Below are 19,750 nucleotides of genomic sequence, written 5' to 3'. Positions count from 1 at the left end.
AGAGGAGATATAGATGGGCAGATCTCTTCCTCTCTCCACTGGGCTTTGGGCCCAGCATAGTGTCAAGGAGAAGGAGGGAGCACAGCTTTTGGGTGTTCAAGACCTCCTGGATACAGCTGACCATCTCAGAAGAAATGTTCTCAGTCACTCTGGAGCAGCTCACTACAGACCTTAGGCTTTCCATCCCATCTCTTAACTCCCTCAAACCAGGCATCTATCCTTAACTATGAGACAGACTGTCAGGTTTCCAAACAAAGGAACACTTTTATTTGAAGTCCCTGGATAAGCAGCCAGTTGTAGTGTGCTAATTCTCTATTTTCATTTTTTTTTTCTAAACAGGAAAGTAATTATACTTTGAGGATCTCACTGTGTTATTTTTCCCCACTAACACAGTTAGCTGGCGGAGGAAGACAACCTGTGCAAAAAATAATTGGCAGAGAACCATCTCCACAGCTTGACCACTACACTGAGAAGCCACACACATTGGTAAAGGGTGTTTTTTGAGATGATAATCAAAAAGTGCAATAGGTAAGAGAGAACAGCAATAGTGGTAAAAATACATATATCACTTACTAAAAGTAGGTACCAAGCTTCAACCTAGGAACTGATCTTCCAAACAAAATAATTAACTGAAACATCCAGAAATGCTTGGTTGTCATGTTATTAAGCATTTTATCCAAAAATGTGTAGCTTGCTTTGTATAAAATAATAATCCTGCCTACCCGGGGAAGACAACGGGGACATTGCTTTCTAAGCTGTAGCTATGGAAATACAAAGCAATTGTTGTGAAATGCAACAGTTTAAAGACAGCAGATGCTTCTATTATGTCAATACTGAAAGTAATGACAGTATTGTACCACTTACTGTGCTTTCTATTGATCATTCTGCACAACCTTCCATGAGGTCAAGGGAGAGAAAAAGATGCCACAAGTGGAAGGGCTATCATCTCTTCCCTTTCTTTAGGCAGAACAGAGAAAAAAAAAAAAAAAAGAAAGAAGAAAGAAGATGAAGTCACGATGGAATAATAGGGAATGAGAAAGTGGATGACACTGAATCACAAAGGAGACTTGTTCTCTACAAATTAGGTACTCTAGAAACTCTAACAGACTGCATAACACAAGTGAAGGAATAAAGCATATATAATCAGACTCGAGAATAAGAAACATAGGGGAAGATAAGAGCTATGACATGGAAATGCTGACAGTCAGAGGTGGAAGTTGTCAGTTAAAATTTTAAACCCACCCTTTCACACTAAAAATACACAAAGGTACATTTTTCCAATCTCAGAATAGACAGGCATCTTGGGTCCCATCCTCAGCTGGTAGAAGTGACTGTGATGCCACCAACTGTATAATTAAGCTCACACATCTGCTTCACTGAATCAAAAATCACAGAAGCTTAATGGCATGATTTAATAACCTTCCTCTCCCAAGAAAGGATCAGTTTGCTGTACTTTTCTAAACCCAGGTGCCAAAGAGTATCACTAGATAGCAATCTAACTGCAGTATAATTAAACACATGAGTCTCCTCAATTAATTTCCAACAAAGTATCTGTGTTACAAGAAGCGATAAAGTGTTATTTTTTAATTAAAAAAGAAATTCCTCAAGTAGCTGTAATTTGTATCCTTTAGATCACAGAAAGCATAAGTAACAAGATCTTTAGAAGTCTAATTAGAAATGAGAAGAATCTTGCAGCCAGCAGCTTTTTTTTTTTTTTTTAAACAAAATTAGCTATCTCAACATATAAGGCAGATATGCCACTTCTGATCTTGTAAACTTCCTATGGAAAATACACAGCAAACAATTATAACTGGGTACATGACAGAGACTTATTCTCTTCAGGCTCAAATTCATAATTCCCATTGCTTTAATACAGATTAAATCTCAGCACTTTGACATACACTAAAACACAGAATTAGGAGTGCTGAAAGAAAAGGGACAAATTATCCCTCCTGATATCTGCTCAGTCCCTCATGTTGGGAGAGTAAAGATTACAGTTTTTAAGGACCAGGACTGCCTTTTTGCATACTGCTTGGCACATAAGGTCCATGACCTGTGACTCAGCCTAGTAGGCAGTATCACAGTTATAAATTACTGACAGTAATTCACCCACAACGTTGGGATAAAGGCACATATCCTGCCACCAAAGTTTTTCTTAAATGCTGATGTTAAACTACATAAGAGCTCATGGCTATTCTGAAGCAGTAGCGAATCGACACAGGCCGCATACCAGGCAGCTCTTGTGTCCTTCCTCCCACAAACCTGTTTTTAAGCATCACACCAGCTTTGGTTGGAGTAGCCCTTAACTTCCCTGGGACTACGATGAGCTACTTGATGCCAGTTCACTTTTGCCTTCCAAAGGGGTGATTATCTGATAGGGTAGACTTCCACCAGGCTTGCCTGGAGGAACTTGACCTACTCTTGGAAGCCTCCATCTGCAATACAAATGATTACATACAAATGACCCTTTAAAACCAACAAAAATAAAGATTATTTTGTCAGTATTATTTTAAAACTAACCATTTTATCATGCATTCCCTTGCATAGGCCCTTTAAGATAACATTATTTGTTAAAACAATTACTCCAAATCTACTGAAAAGTAGCTTTAACCTGTGCCACCTCACTGCTTGCAAATGCACAGCCTTACATCCAGGCAGTCATTCCTACTGATGGTTGACCTGATAAACCTGGAGTTTCCCAATCAAACATCAGGAGTTAGTGGCATGACTTCTTTGGACACAGCCCCGACAAAATACTCCTCAACTAGAATAGCACCATCAAGCTGGGCCTGTTCAAACCAAAGTTTCATTTGTTTTTCCTGTAGTCTTTTAGCCAGCACCTTGAATTGTGAAACAGTGTATTTATTATTCTGCTCTTAATGTTCAGCTCCATGCTAAGGTCCTCACAGTTTTTGGCATCAGCACTTTGTGCCTTTGCCCACTCAGTGTTTTGTAGCATGCAATTACAAAGAAACGTGTTGGCTTTGTGAGCCTGTGGGTGGAGGCATCTGGGGCTTAGGGCCCCGGGTGTCTGTGAAGTTCCCATAGAAACAGGTTGCTTGGCCTTTTCTCTTGGGTAGGGTTTGAGGACAGGAGATATGCCTCTGTAGGCGGACTGGATTACACAAATGATGGTGTTCCAGGACAAGTGACTACTTACCAGGCCAGGATACAGAGACTGGCAGGCACTTCCAGCCACCCCGTACAGCCTCCATCTTTGAGGTCCCTGATTCACACTCAGGTATCAGCCACAGTGGCCACCATCACAGACAAAGCTTGTTCTTCCTCCTTGAAGATTAACAGGGAAGATAATCCCCAAACCAAGGAGGGACAGCTGCTCTCGGTACAGCTAATGGCAAGCACGTTGACAAGAGAAGGAAGGGGGTTGGGAGCACCACCTGAGTATCTACCCCCTCACAATTGCATTAGATCACAGTTTTAAGAGCATCACCCAAACCTCTGCCCCAAGCCACACATATTACCCTGTCTGCTATCATCCCTATTGCACCTTCTGTACCTTAAGAAGGTCTGAGAAGAGACCAACGGAGAGTCTGGGTCTTTTCTGCACTCTTCTGCTGCCTCATATAAGAAGATTCTTCTAAGGATGTTGTTGTAGGATGGGCATAACACGATGTCATTTTCTGAAATAAAACGGTATTCCAATGCCTGTGTCTCTGCTAATAACTTCAATTCATGCCTTTATTTCTATTCATCTTAAACGTTAACATTTCATTCTTGCTTGCTCACCTTTCTCCAATCCAATTCTCATTTGTGGCACTTCACTACAACAAAAATACCACTCCTGCCATATTTCTGTGTTGACACAGACACAACTAACTAGCCTTTCAATTCTGGATCTAGATCATCTTTGAACCTCTCTGGAATGGTACAGACTATTACACACACTCCTCCTTTGCTTTTGCTTAATGTAGACTTTGCATACATTGCTCATTATCTATGCTTCTCTATTTTTTGAAGCAATTTAAAACCACAGGGGACAGAAATATTTTTCTCCACCCATAGTATATGTCTTCCAGTTTCCTGACAACGTATGTTATTTAATTCTTCAAAGACTTTACTTAAATCTTCTAAACTGAGCTGTGGATCAGTTTATAGGAGTAACAACATTCAGCAGACATTTTTTTTTTTTAAATCAGGCTATTCAAGTAATTGTTCCTTCTTCACCGTCATCTTTTTTCCCCCCTCTAATCAATGTTTCTGCACAATCTGACCCACAACATGACTGAAGGACCTACTCTTGTACGACCACATGGTTTCACTGGTTCTTCAGTATGCTCAGAGGCACATAATAGTGTACAGCACCAGTTAGTTTAATTACATGGCAAACATCATTCTCCCTGATTATGACTTTGATTCCTTCCTCCCACAATAATAAGTTAATAGCTGCCATCTGCCTATTAAAATACTTTGAGCAGAAGATAATCTTCTGTTCCTGGCATAATTGCCACTCTAACTCTGCAATGTACATACATTTTACTTTTCTCTAAGGAAAATCTGCTTGTGTTTAAATACAACTCTCTCTGATCACTTTTTAATGAAAATTTAGCATGTACCAACCCAGTAAAGAAAGAACACATTCACTTCAAATAGTCATCCTCTAAAAATCTGTTGGCTTTCCCTAGAGTGACTGACCTGAGATCTACTCAGTGGAGTTAATAACATTTTAATTAAAGTGTTGAACATAGAAAGAGGAATTAGATAAGCTCTTAAAATGCTTAAAGCAACATCAGCACAAGTTATTAGCAAAATCATCTAATGATATCTATCTATCCATGATATCTGTCAATCTATCACCTAAACCATACTGAAAGCAACTATTCCAAGGAAATTATGAAAAAGTATTGTAAAACTTTAAGATGGTTACGAGCAACCCTTTTGTAACCACAAGCATCCACCACCTTAGTTTCACCTAGGTGACAAGGCAATTGTCCAGGGAGAGAACTGGTGAACACAGAACACCTGAACAAACAGGTGAATGCAGACCCACCTAAATTTTTCCTAAAGAAGCAAACATGGAAAGCATCAGCCCTCTTCAGACGCTATTTACAAACATTTACAGAATATAAATCATACAGCCTTTTAAATCCATATATGTAGTTTTTATCACGTTTTCGTACTTTACTTGCAATTTATAAATTAGTAACTGGCAACTATTAATGTATCTTTACAATGAGGCACAGTTACTAAAGAGAGAGACGACATATATTTGGATGGCTAAAGAGGGACAGTGTTTCACAAGTTAAAGCAAAACCAAGGCAGAAGTCGGGTCATACAAATGAAAACAGAAAACAGAAAGGATAGCTCTTAAAAGATGAAGAAATAGTATGAGCAAGATTTGGTCCCTTGGGGCCTGGGAAAGCAAATAATAATTTCACTTACCAGCAAACAAAAGTAGTCCTCTCAGCAAGAAAGCACATGAAAATAAATTAAAATTGCACTGTCTGCTACAAAAACATTTTGAACAAACACTTTTCACTGGGTAAACCAACACCATATCAATAAAAACTTCATTCTTGCATAAATAAATAAATATATATTGAGGTTTCTGGTGTAATTTTATATCTCTCTGCCAAAAACACCACTAGAGCCTCTAGTTCTTGTGTCACACTAAATGCCAAATCCTGAGTTTGCATTTTGAGGAATCTCTTGTTGTTAAAATCACTTTAAATTCTATTAACTTACAAAAATGTTAAAAGTCCAGTTTTGCCTCTAGAACAAAGCTGAGGAGCGACTGCTTTCCATTACAGATTTTAAGTACTGTCATTGCTTTAGAACACTTTAACAAGTAGGTTCTTGGTGAACAGCAAAGATGGCTGCGTGCTAAGGTAAATTAATGGTGACAGCAGAGCAACTTTATAAAAAAACAAACCCTAAAAAAAACATTAAAAACAAATCACAACACTAAAAGCAGAAGCAAGCATTTTGTCCTGAGAGCCCTCCTTGCTTCAGAAGGAGCCAACTGCTCAAGGCATATTGTCACCTTCCCTTTTCTGGATGTGACACAAGGTATTCGAGCTACTTCTGAGCTACCCACTACCTGCTTATCTCAACTCCCCGGATCCTCCTTCTGTGACTAGAAACACAAAGATGTAGAAACTGCATAAGAACCTGATCCCTGACCAGGCAGTTCCTAACCATCTGTTAGTCCATTAGCTGGACTAAATGAGAGAAGCTATTATATCTGGTCACAGGACATACACATGTAACCATGCTTTTTCCTTATTTCTGTAAACCTGTATTTATAAATTTTGCTGTTGTATTATTCTTATTTGGTTGTTGTAAAAACTCTAGCTTTCAGCTGCAGAAATTAGATGTCTTTCAGCAACCATCCTTTCAGCAACCAAGGAGTAAAAAAACTCCCTGACAGATAATGTGGAGAGAAGTCCAAAACTAGTATTTTATGCAACTATTTACAGTGGGAACTGTATGTTCTTAGCATAAAGGGGAGCTTAAACTACAGGGGATCCAATAGTGGATCATTCATTTTACTGTGCCATTAATACAAAAAAACAACACCTTGTTACTGAAATAAGTGAAAAAAAAATCAAGAAGTACAAGAAAACCTACACAAAAGTAATTAACAAGAACAGCATTTCACAAGCATTTACTATTATCCAGATGGTTTAAGTCCTACAAGCAAGTAAAATGTGCCAAGCAGAAGAGGGAGAATGGGAGACCCAGTGTAAGACCTTTATAATCATTATAATGACTGTACTTGGGGCAGTATTACTTCACACATGTCCAGCTCTTTGCATTTATTTTGCATTTTCATATCCTTTGCAGAAAGATCCTCACTGCTAATATTCAGCTTCATTTTACAAATCAAAAGAGAAAGGGAATGAGATGACATGAGAAAGAAAAGTAGATTTAATGCTAAAGTGCAATACAGGCACTTGCCAAGTTATCATGTCTTTTACAGTTATCCACCTGCAACACTAAACCATACCTGGATGCAGAAAAGTAACGATGGCCTACCCAGACATTACAATATGATTTTGATGCATGGATATCAAAGATGTCCATGAAGCATTACCTCTGTCTAAGTGAATCACACAAACCAACTACTGTGCCTAAGGTTTTTGAGAAGGTCAGTGCAATGCAATAGAATCCAGATTTTTCAGTTCCCTCTCACTTTTTCTAGTATGTCAGGGGTTTAGAGAATGCTGCAGTCAAAATATCCATTTTAGAGAGCACCAGTAGACCCCATTTCTAAAATTTGTCATTGCAACTGTGTTTCTACAAGATACGAATGATACCAAACAAAACTAGCCTGCCCAGGTCTAGTACTTATGTATTACTCCAAGAAGTACTTTCTGATTAGTAAGATCTAATTTTACCCTTAAATTACTTTCTGAAATGAAGGCTGACTACAGTTTTTATAAAACCAAATTTCAGGATTACCCTAGAACAAACTACTGAACCACAACTACACTCTTTAATACGTCCATACAGAATATACTTCAACCACTCCGTAGTCTTCTGACAAGCTTGTGCTACATCTTTGAGCTTCAAGCAACACGCGCCCTAAGCACAGCTCCTCAAAAGCTCCACACTTTCCTGTACTGTACTGGACAAGTCAGCAAGGCACATCAGAATACCATTAACAAACTAATCTTTCCACAAATGCATTTGAGAAGACTGACAGAAAGTAGACTCAGACTGTACTTGAGCTGCCTCATAGTAAGACTTGTATCAGCAGTCCAGTGAAAATAAAGATATAGGAGAAAAAAATTGAGCAAGCATTTAAAAACTTGTTTTGGTGTCTGATATATTTGGTTTCATATGTTCTGCATTTTGTATCTTCATCATTGTAAAAGTGACAAGGTTACACTGCCTCATAAGACTGGCCCTGGATTTTAGAGGAGGTGTCTTTTTTTCTTTTCCAAATCCCACCATTGTTCTATTCTCAGTTCTCTTGTGTAGCATGAAACCACTCAGCTTTTCTCAGCCTCAGCGAACTGAATCTCTTCTTGTGACAAGTGTCATTAAGCTGCAAGTAGTACAGGTTCAAAAGGGTAAGACAGCAGCACTGCATTTTATTTCGGACATTTATTTGCTTAAAATCTGATATTACTGATAACTCATTCCATGCATTCCCCTCCATCTAGCGTAAAAATGGATGAATGATACAAGATCAATTATCTCAAGCTCTGGGCACTCTTGTTAAATATTTAAGAATCCCACTATAAGTTACAGCCCTATCATTTTCACTTGACCTCATCGTCATGCCATCGTATTAAGACAGCAGCTGAGACTTCCACCACGCAGTCGTACGTACAGGTTATTGCTGGCCAGTCCAATTATCCCAATATCCTCCTGACCTTTTTGGTAAGTCCTCTCTCCTGCTTTCCGAAGCTGGGCAATGATGAGCTCCAGAGGGCAGCAAGGAGATGGCACAAACTCCTGGATAACAGAGTGGATGCTGAAGCCTCAGAGGCAGCCACACCCAACCCTTGTAAAGGTAGGTGGGGAATATAAATGCACTGCTCACAACAGAAGGAACTAGCAGCTGCTACTGGGCAAGAAAACTGAGGTTCCCCTTGCCTCATCTCATGTATCAACACTGACAAACCTACATGCTGATGGACTCAACAGAGTAGAGGGATTTTCTTCTCATAGAACAACTGCAGTAAATCAGCCCCAAGCCAGTGATTTGACTCAGCACCTAGAGGAAAGGTTAACACAGAACAAAAGTCAATGCTCCTTGGTAAAGCTACCAACCTCAAACACGAGCTTAAGGGAAGCTGCTGCCCTTCCCAGTAAGCCTGCCCTTTGGTGAGACTGTCACAGCACAGAGCTGCTGCCAAGCAACCTCTCCCACAGTGAGATCCTCTACCCAGATTCATTATCTTTTTATTAGTAAGTGCGTCACCATCCCTGGGGCGTTCAAGGAAAGGTTGGACCTGGTGCTTAGGGACATGGTTTAGTGGGTGACACTGGTTGTAGGCGAATGGTTGGACCAGATGATCTTGGAAGGCTTTTCCAACCCTAATGATTCTGTGATTCTATTTAGGAGCAAGAATGGAAAAGAATGCTGACCAAGCTGCCAATGCCCTGTTCCAAGGAGTCTTGTACACCATACCAGGCTAACACCATCAGACTGAGATAGCACGTGCCAGTATGACAGGAAAGGGCCATAGTGTTAACACTGCAGCCTCTAATGACTTTCTTCTGATCGTAAGCCCCAGACAAAGGGCATATGCTGCCTGTCCTGCTCTGTAACCTCACGTGCCAGATGTGACTGGCCTGAGGACCATAGGTGGAGCACATCAGCTGGAAAGCAATGCTGTGCTACAGGCTTATGAGACACAGGACTCAACGAGGATGAGTCTAACTTACAAACTTATTACAGCTCTCACCCCAGTACTTTACGGGTATTGTATTTTACTCTAGATGGGCACACCACTATGGCTAAAATGCGTAACTACTGGCAGCGGATGTGCCAGGAACAGCTGTAAGAAGAATTCCTAGGACAGGGAGATGCCCTGTCAAGCATAGGCAAATACTTTTCAGTGGTGGGAAAGAGCACATATATGGTAGAATAAATTGCAAGTTAAGAGAAAACTGAAAAGGAACTTCAGCTGCAGTTTTCTAATGTCTTTCACTGGAGCTAGTACCCGTCTTCCTTGTTGCAAGTTCCCAGTTTAGCTGTGCATGTCACGTACTTCAAACTAGATTTTATCATTTGATCAGGTTTTGCCAGAGATGTAACAGCAACAGCTGCAAAGATGTTGAGTAGGTAGAAGGGTAAAGAGCAGAAAGATGTACCTCAGAGCTTCATCAGAGTTTGAGTCAAGAGAGGACACAAGAGGGGTATGACAGGAGGTAAGACTATAGCTGGATACAAGAAAAAAAAGGAGAAGCATTGCAAAAGGAGAGAAAAGTATTAAGAGCAAAGCTCCAGCATTGAGTAACATGGAATCCTCTGATAAAGGACAGACGAAAACATCCATGGTATTATCATAATTAGAGGACATCTACAATTTTAAACTAGAAAGCAGGACTACACAGGACAGTGAGTTAATCTAGACCTGAAGCAGAACAAGTATCAAGAGACGCAAATACACAGTTCTGATCTTCCTCTCTCTCAGACAGGAGCACTGCTCTTCTGACTTCCAAAGTTTTCTCTTTAAAAATGCCTGATAGCCAGAAGAAAAACAAATAAATTGTTACTGAATTTTTAGCACGTACCTATGTATAGCTGACGTTCCCAGGATCACCTAGCTCCAAGGACCATTCAGAGGAAAAAGTGATGTAAGACAAGCAGCCAGAGGCTTAAAGGTACAACTTACGTAAAGTACAATTTATGATGTTTATTATGTGTGAATTTGTTTACATGGAAGGTATGGTTATTTCTTTAGAAAATAATTTTAATGTTAATTACTAATATTCTCCACCTGGTAGTCTGTCTTATCTAGTTGGCATCAAATGCTGCAAGACATATTTAGTACACTTAAGTATAACAGTAATTCCGTTTCAGTCCATGAAACCTTGCTATTGCTTTTGGCTAAATATCAGAGCATTTAACTTTCACAATCTTTGGACCATAGGCGAACGTGCTGTGCCTTGCACCACACAACCTCCTGATACTTGCTGTGACCTCTATGCAGTACCTTGACTCAGTTACATGGAATAATACTTTCTTTCCCGCACAGCTGGAGTAAGATTTATAAGGCTGATTCATGCCAGTATGTAAAAATTCTGACAAAACATATTTTCCTGTTATGAAGAAATCCACGTTTTATATTTCTTGAACATGAAGTTGATCTACCCAGGCATGGCCTCCCTTCAGGAGGATATAAAATGGCACAAACAGATTTATTTAGAAAAGTCCTTTTGAAGAAAGCCTTCAAAATGCTAAATAGGAGCAATTCAGCAGTGCTTTCAAATGTATAGATTTTACTTTGTCTTTTCAATTGCAATGCAATCCCCCAGCAGAGCGCACTGGAACAAAATATTCAGGATTCATTTCTCTGTGGGTATTTGAAGGTTCTTTAGAAGTAATTCATAAAGTCATTAAAATGTATAAATATTTCTCCAGCTGCTTAAGCAGCTACTTGAATTCAGTGGTTTTGTTTGTTTGTTGGTTGATTTTTGCTTTTTTTTCCAAAGCAAATTGCTACTGTTTTGCTAGTAACCTCCCATAATTGTGCTCTGCAAAAGGTATAGTGGAATTCAAAAATTCAGATTTTTGCACGGTGCTTAGATGTACTTCACTGAATTCAACCGTATTAGAGACATATATATTAAACTCTTTTTGCCAAAAGGCTCCGTAACTGCAGTAGCATGCACTGAATTAAGTCTACAAGGAAAAAAGGACATTTTGGAACAGAAACTTGCTGACTTGCAAATACTTACCACAAAAGTCTTAGCTTGTGCTGCTAGTGTATCAAAGAAAGATTATTATTTTTTTTAAAGTAATGGAAGACCGTTCTGAGAAACTGCAGGAATAAAACGAACAGTTGAAAAATAGAAGAAAAAAGTGACTTAAGAACTGAGAAGAACTGACTGTATAGCCTCGAAGAGGCCTGTATTCATCTTTCTGTCAACTAAAATTAAGTTTAAGATTACCAAACAAACAAACAACAACAACAAAAACACTGCACTGGTAGTTAAGAATCCCTAATTAGATAAACCAATCAATACAAAATGCTTTTATATTCCCCCAGTATCTAACAGATACTCATTCATATGAAGTTATTAAAGAAAGAGACCTTCCTGTGGCAGTAACAGAGCTACTGACCACAACATAGATTAGGAAGACACATTTTATTGGCTTGAATTTTTAACACATACTAAGAACATTAAGAATACTAACACAATTAAGAACATTTCAGGTTGGAAATGAGGAGACATTTCTTCTCGGAAAGATCAGTCGGACATTGGAATGGGTTTCCCAGGGAGGTGGTCCCTGGGGGTGTTTAAGGAAAGGTTGGATGTGGTGCTTAGGGACATGGTTTAGTGGGTGACATTGGTGGTAGGGGGTTGCTTGGACCAGATGATCTTGGAGGTCTTTTCCAACCTTAATCATAGAATGGCTTGGGTTGGAAGGGACCTCCAAGATCATCTAGTTCCAACCCCCCTGATTCTATGATTCTAACATATTTACTTACATGCTTATTAGTCAGGGAAAGGCAATTCAAATGAATATATACCACTATCTGGCTAATTGGAATCAGATATTATCTTCCACCAACTCTGCAAACCAAGAAACGATCAGAACTTTTACCATACCAAGCTCCTGCTCAAAGAACAGGATCTCCCGCTGTTGTGTCTGTACAGATGTGTTTGGTTTAGATAACAGCCTTTCGCTATAATGTTTATGCTGACTTCTAAAACCACCAGAAACTGAGCAACACGTCTATTTATTTTGCCAATGTAGCCACAAAGAGACACAATTTTGCGTGTAGCCACGGCACACACAGCATGGTTTAGCCAGAAAGCCCTACTCCTTCCCAAGCATCAGGAACCGCACCTTCCCGATGTAAAACCTTTATGCACAACAGCACTTGCAGTACCCATTTGCCTCCTTTATTTTTGTTTAATGCAATTTTTTTTTACCTATCCTGGAAGAATGTTTTGACACTTAATTTCAAAAGGGAAATGTCTCCCCCCTTCCTTCTTCCCCCTACTTATTTGACAGATGAGATAACACAGTTTCTAAGCATTCCGTTTTTAAGGAAATATTTGTTCTACCGCCTGCTTAGTGCTGTGGGCTTGTGGACACGCGTGATGGAGCCAAAAGGCTCTTCAGAAAACACAAGCAAGACCTTGAGAGGAACGAGATCTGTGCAGGCTGCACACCTCCGTCCGACCCACACCTCACCCAAACCTCGCACGAAAACTTTCTCCTCTGATCAATTTCACCCAGAAAGGGACGAGCGGCTGCCCTGACCCCGGGAGCCTCAGTACCCAAAGGAGATGCTCGCTGCCAAGTGGCGAGAGCCGCCCCGGCTGCTGCCTGCCTGCCTGCCTGCCTTCCCCCGGGGGGACCGCGGCTCCGGGCTGAGCTCCCCCGCCAGCGGGTCCAGCCTCCCCCCGCCCGCTGTCCCCGCTGTCCCGTCGCCGGCCGGACTCACCCCGTGCCTGCGGCTCCATGGCCCCGCACGGCCCCACCGGAGCCGCCGTCGCCCCGCGCCGAGCAGCGGCTCTCTGACGGCGCCGGGCCGCCGCTCCCCGCCCCCGCGCCGCGGAGCCGGGCGGCGACACCTGCCGGCACCGCACGGCACGGCACGGCACGGCCTGACACGGCCTGACACGGCACGGCTTGTGAGGGCACGGTCCAGGCGCCTCCTGGGACCCCGCCGGCACCCCGAGGCCGGGGGCAAGGCTCCAAGGCCTCCGTGTCATAGAATCACTCAGGTTGCAAAAGCCCTCCAAGATCATATGGTCCAACCATCCCCCTACCACCGATGTCACCCACTAAACCATGTCCCCAAGCACCACGTCCAACCTTTCCTTGAACACCCCCAGGGACGGTGACTCCACCACCTCCCTGGGCAACCCGTTGTGTATCTGATACTAACAGATGCCTTCCAGGACACACCGAGCACACTTAGCTTCTTGACACCTTTAATATCAAAAGTGACCAAGGAAGAGAGTAAAGACACCAAGGAAGCATTCAGCATTTCTCTGTGAATTTATTCTAACAGGTAACATTTTAGATGAAGAGAAGCAAATCCAAAAGAAAATGATTATGCAGTGAGGTTAAAGAGGTAGAAAATAAGCTCTTTGCCTTAAAACATTGTAGAACATTGCATAGTGTCAACTTTACTTATTTCTCAACTTCGTTTTTCTAACAATTTACAAAATTAAGGCCAAGGCAGCCTTGATTTCTATATATATTTAATAATGTTTTGTTTTAATATGCATGTGCTGGTGGTTTTGAATTTGAATTATTGTAAAACATGAATTATTTTCTCTAGGCAAGCCTCTCTTCATTGTGATTTGACATCTCCTTAGGCTGGAATTTAGCACTTACAAAAGCATATCAGAGGTTGTCAGAAGAATGAATTCCTGTACTCGTATCATTTCAAATAACGAGACATCCTACCGTGACAAGAGTTGAGCTCGGAAATGCCATCAGCTTCTGCATTGAAAAACTCAAACCCAAGTCCAGCAATAAATGTATGAAACAGCTTGAGAAGTTTCTCTCAACAGGTGAAACAATTGGTATAATTACAACATATACTTGCCTGTAAAGTACACTTCTGTGAAGTGTGATGGAAATTGAGCAGCTGATTTACTGACAGGGCTATAACAATAACAATATTAATTGGTAAGTGATCTCCCTGTCTTTACCGTGACCACAAGTTTTTTTGTTGTTGTTGTTGTTGGTGGTGTTTTTGTTGTTGTTGTTGTTGTTTGTTTGTTTGTTGTCATTATTGTTTTGTTTTGTTTTCCCATCTTATTTCTCTCCCCTGCCCTGTTGATGAGGGGGAGTGAGAAAGCAGCTGGGTGGGTGCCTGGCACCCAGATGAGGTGAGCCCACCGCAGTAACCAAATACTAATCCCTTCCTCAGGGATGCAGGAAAGACAGGGCAGGGGCCAAAGGCACAATAGAAACAAGAAGCATCACATTAATTTTCTCACATTGCTGTGTCTGCCCTGGGACAATGTTGTCTTTTACATGACTACTGATTCATAAGAAGTTGTTAAGAAGTTGCAATTCTGCAGCATGGTTTTTCTTATCTGTCTACCAGACTTTCCTAAAGTTTCTTCCAGGCTGCACAGGAAGTGCTAGGGACATGTAAAATCATACAGAATGCATTCAAAGTATGTATTTATTTTACCTTCATGTGAATCCTGTAGTACCTGGAATTGGATGTCAACAATTCTAACCAATAAAAATGCCTGAAAAAGTTGCTCTTTAGCGATTTAATCTGTCTTTGAAATCTTACATTCTTACACTTTTATCAGCAGAATTTCACAACTGTTCTAATAGTTATGAAACTACTTTCAAAATTAGCTTAATGGTCTGGCGACAAAGTATTCAAGTAGTTTATTTTTTTCTTCCTATGAAATGTATTTTCTCCAGCTGCTACTAGCAGAATGTAAGATGAAGATACAAACCTTCTGTTGTTCTGAAGTTGTTCCAGTGTTTAGCATTGTATGAAGCATGATCTGTGGTGGAACCGTGTGCAGAAAATTATTTCCTTCTTATTAGTAAGAATTAAAAATGCCTGATTCTTCTATAGATCAATTTTCTCTTGAACATCCTGACTTTCTCGTAACAGGGATCTGTGGAACTGAACTTCGTATTGGCTATTTGGCATTGATCACTATACTGCTATCAGGAGAAAATCAGCAGCTGCTTCCAACTACAAATGCTGCATAAAGAACCTGGATCAAGATCTTTATCTGATGTCAACTGACATCTCTATTATAAACAATAATATTCTGATTAGCCATTGAGGTAGTCTTTGATAAACGGCTAGTATGACAGTCAATAACACAGTATTATGGCAACTCGTAGAGATCAAATCAAAGATTATTTAGAAGCAAAACAAATACTTTTTTCCACCACTCAACGTATTTCTGACTGTCCTGTCAATGGAAAGTGTCTCTTCCCCACCTTCTCAATTTTTTCCCAGTTTGTCTTAGATAAAATGTAAGGTGAACGATGGATGTTGAGCAAGTAGCTAAGCACACCAGAAAGCTCACCAGAATCCAATAAAATAGAGAGATAGAATGTGAAGATTGTATCAGACTAGAATTTTTAGACAAAATGATCATATAGAATTGAATTCTAATTTACATTTGTAATTTTGAGGAAGTGGGATTTTAACCATAATTTATTGCTGAAATACTAAAAACTTGGAGACTTTTGGAAAGAAAAGCTATGAATGCTGAAAGGTGATAATTTTTCCAGAAGGTACCATTGTGCCTACAATGCATTAGAATATAGAAGCTCAGAAATCTTGGGCTGTTGAAAATTGTATTACAAATGTTTTTATATGGATGGAGAGCAAATGTGAATGCATAAGAGCAAAATACCATCAGGAGAAGGGCTATTAAAATGGCATGTGTGGCTGACACCTATGGGTGTCAGATCTGAAATAGAAACAATGACTAAATCCCGGTGACTCACATAGGTTGGACAAGATAGAGAGATTAATCACAGTCATTCCTGAAGGGTGTGATAAGACATCCAAAATCAGCACACACCTAAGAAGAACCCACAAAATGTGGGGAGGAGCTTCAAAACTGATGCCTGAGATGCCTACACAGAGCTGCCATGTGATCTATGGGAGATCTGTGAAGTGTCATCTTGGGACAGGCAGGATACCCTAAGATATCTGAAATACCACTAGATGTCCAACTTTAGGCACTTGAGTTATTCCATACAGAGAGAATTCAGTTACCTACAGATAAATGTCCAGTGTCATTTGGCAGTCCCTGGGGGATTTGAGACACCTTCACACAGCAGAAAGATGCTTTAACTGTTTAAAGGTTGTTTCAGAAATTATTTTCCCTGTTTAGTCTGCAATTTGAGGCATGTGTCCCCTGCTACAGATTGTTTTAAAACCCTGATTGTATTGAACCTGGTTTTCCTTTTAGATCAGTGGTCCAGGCACACTTGGAAAATATGTCTAGCACTGTCAAGATGTATTTAATGCCATGTTTTGTTTGGAAAACTTACATATTACCTAGTCTGCCAGTCATTGTGCATCCACCTCTGCTACAGTCACCTTGTTTCTTTTCAGAAGTATTCTGGCCACCTCGTGTAAAACGTAGGTGCCATGGTTTGCCACTCAGGTTGTCACTGGGCTTCTGGTGAGACCAGCAATTGACCCCTCAGTCTCCCCAAGGCTCCTCACCTCCTCAAGAGCACAGTAAATGTCTTTTAACAGAAGTGGTGGCATAGATGTGTCTACTGACACACCGCTACTACGTACATCAGAAATGAAACGCCAATCGATTTAACTCAGGCAGACAAAACCTTTGTATATACTGACCTAAGGATAAAGAAGCACACCTAGCCCCAGCTTGCACCCTGTAGTAGTCTCACAGGTAGCTGTACGTTCCCCCACAGCTGGGGACAGATGAAGGTCCCCCTACCAACCACCCTTTGTGAAACCTGAAGCGTAACTTCTGATTCATGGCCCTAATGGCTGGATCTCCTGGTTCATGTCATCTTTTTCTTGGATTCCCTGTCGAGCTTCCCTGCACTGTCCCCATGCACATGTTCTTCACTGACAGCTTGGCTGTATTTTGCAGATAGGGTTGGCCATGTCCTGCAGCACCATGCAAAGCCTGGAGACTGCCCAGTGACACTGCAAGTATCAGGTATTAATACCCAGCGATAAGATCCTTCCTGAGCCTCCAGGCCAAACAGTCCTGGTTCTCTTGGCCTTTCCTCAAATAACAATTCCTGTCATCTTCTTGACCCTTTGCTGGACTCGCTCCAGTGTGGCGATGTCTGCCTGGCACTGGGTGCAGCACTCCAGGGGCAGCACTCTGAGTTTGGCATTGACGGTGCTAATTAGAGGGGAAGGATTCCCTGCCTCGACCTGCCTGCACCACACCGGCTCAGGCAGCCCAGGACACCGTCGTTGTCCTGTGGTGTCCCTGTGCTTCGTGCTGCTGATCACACTGCTTCAAGGCCAGCAGCTCAAGACAGTTTTCAGTCCACTTCTGAGTCCATTTACCTAGCAATGTGTCACTTTTGCTATACAATAAACTCTCTGTTTGGAAAAATACTGCACAATGGTGAATCTATATTAGAATTAAAATTTTAATGGGTCAAAACTAATCTCTGACAGAGAGATCCAATGAAATTGAATTTTAATTCAGCATAACTCATATTTGCATCTTTGTTAATATCCAAAAGATAAGCTATCCTAAAAGCAAGGGCACAATTTATTTTACATATGTAGCTAAGAAGTGGGATGCGTGACTGGGACTGTTTAGATTCTTTATGGGATTAGAAAACATTCATCTGTATGTATGCACTGGGAAGCTGGTACACAAGATACATTTGGGAAGCATTTAATTCAGCCTCTTAAAGGAGTTCTCTCTTTGAAGCACTCTTGATACTGATGGAATGCCTAACACATTTAATTATTGCTGTATTGATGGATTTAATGCACATTTCTGGGGTTTAAATCTTACATCTCCAGACTGAAGTGGAAATGCATCCTGCCACATGATGAGGAACGACTGAACCAACTGGAAAACATTCCTGCCTATTATCTGGATCACTAAAACCAAAATATAATACAATTACATCACAGACTACATCTTTATTTTTGAGATGTCTGTGTACTTTTGTGTTTTTCTTAGTGGAAGCAGGGTCCTCTGGTTAATCCATGTTTTTATCCATGCAATAAATGTGACACCCCTGCATGCTCCGTGGTGTTGTGAATTCTGCATGCAGGGAGAGTCAAGATGATGTGAGGATCAAATTGGAGGATGTGTGATCTATAAAGCACTCTCCTCTCAAAGGCCTGAAATGAAGCACTCAAATTCTCAGAGTATTCCTGCAAAAGCTTTCCAAGGCAGACAAGAAAAGCTGACTTGCCTAGCTTTCAAAGAGTTTATAAAGGCTGTGCATGCTCTCTACTTCCCATTACCAGAATCCTAGGCTTAGTTAAGAATAAGAAGTAGAGAACTAAGTTTTCACCTGCTAATAAGATATTGTGCTTATGTGACTAAAGAGTAGATTCACAGAAAGGAATTTAAACTGTAACAAAAATCATTTTATTTCCTTTTGTATCCACAGCAAAATGTTGAAATGTTCCCTGCATCAGATATTTCTCCTCAGATAAACATGAGGAGTCAAGCCAATTAAATGCCTTGAGTTACTCAGTGATGTCAGGAAAACTATCTTTGATGTAACATAAGGATTTTCTGTTCACTGTTATTCAGGCTGGTTTGCCACAATTTTAATCCCCGCCTGGCACAAATTATCTCCATCTCCTTGTCAGAGACCTGCCTGTCTGTCTCTTCTTTGTCTTTGGTTGTGTGATCTCATCCACTAAGGTCTGTTTCTCATTAAAATGAATTTTTCAGAAATGAAAAATGTGAATTTAATGGGAGTAAAGTTTTTTTTTTTTTTTTTTTTTAGCACAAAAAAAGGTCTTTTTCATTCTTATTTGATAAGCACACACTGACAAAATTACAAACATTTATGAAACAATCAACCAGGATAATTATAGATCATTTTACCCCACAGGTAGGTCAATTATTTCTTTAATCAAGTTATGCATATATTAAGTGTTACCTGTATCCAGGCTGGTGCTAATTGAAATGATGCATGATTACTGCATAATTTAAAATCTCATCAGATTGCAGAATTGGGTTTGGCCTAGCAAAGGACTTTGTTGTTGTTATTCATCTACAGCCAAATTAACTGTGCTGATTCAAATTCTATATTTCATTTCTACTCCTTTTGTCTGTCTACAGTTGTTGCTTTTGAAGACAGATGTCCTTTACCAGTAGCTGCCTGCATTCAAGCACATTCAATGGCCAGTGGGGAAAAATTAAGCAAGACTAATGACAATGCAAGTTACTAGTTCTGTTCCCATTTTATAGAACTTCATTTTTAAGGCATCACAAAGAGCAGAATACGTGAGAAATCGATACCAGCTTTTACCTTAAAACAAACATTATTTCCATGTTGATCACCTGTAAATAAACTCAGCGTCAGTACTTTAGGCTGAAAAACACCAATATTGAATACTATAATACATTCAAGCAGAAACAATGATTGATCCAAGTCAGATTG

At 40.4% G+C, this 19,750-nt stretch overlaps 1 protein-coding gene across 5 annotated transcripts in view; it reads right to left on the bottom strand.

Moving 5' to 3' along the window:
- TPD52L1 (TPD52 like 1) overlaps positions 1-13,201 on the bottom strand; it is a 55,655-nt gene extending 42,454 nt beyond the window's left edge. For 4 of the 5 annotated variants that reach the window (XM_040552051.1, XM_040552052.1, XM_040552053.1 and 1 more), the window contains exon 1: positions 13,101-13,201. In XM_040552051.1, the coding sequence (XP_040407985.1) occupies positions 13,101-13,119 (19 nt within the window). In that variant the 5' untranslated portion in view covers positions 13,120-13,201. Of the gene's footprint in view, positions 1-12,134; positions 12,209-13,100 lie in introns of those variants that run through there. The other variant, XM_040552054.1, reaches the window with a different exon arrangement.
- Positions 13,202-19,750: the final 6,549 nt, after the last annotated feature.

Source organism: Cygnus olor, chromosome 3 (genome assembly GCF_009769625.2).
Source record: "Cygnus olor isolate bCygOlo1 chromosome 3, bCygOlo1.pri.v2, whole genome shotgun sequence".
In the NCBI taxonomy this organism is placed as follows: domain Eukaryota; kingdom Metazoa; phylum Chordata; class Aves; order Anseriformes; family Anatidae; genus Cygnus; species Cygnus olor.
This window is presented reverse-complemented; position numbering and strand designations above follow the sequence as displayed.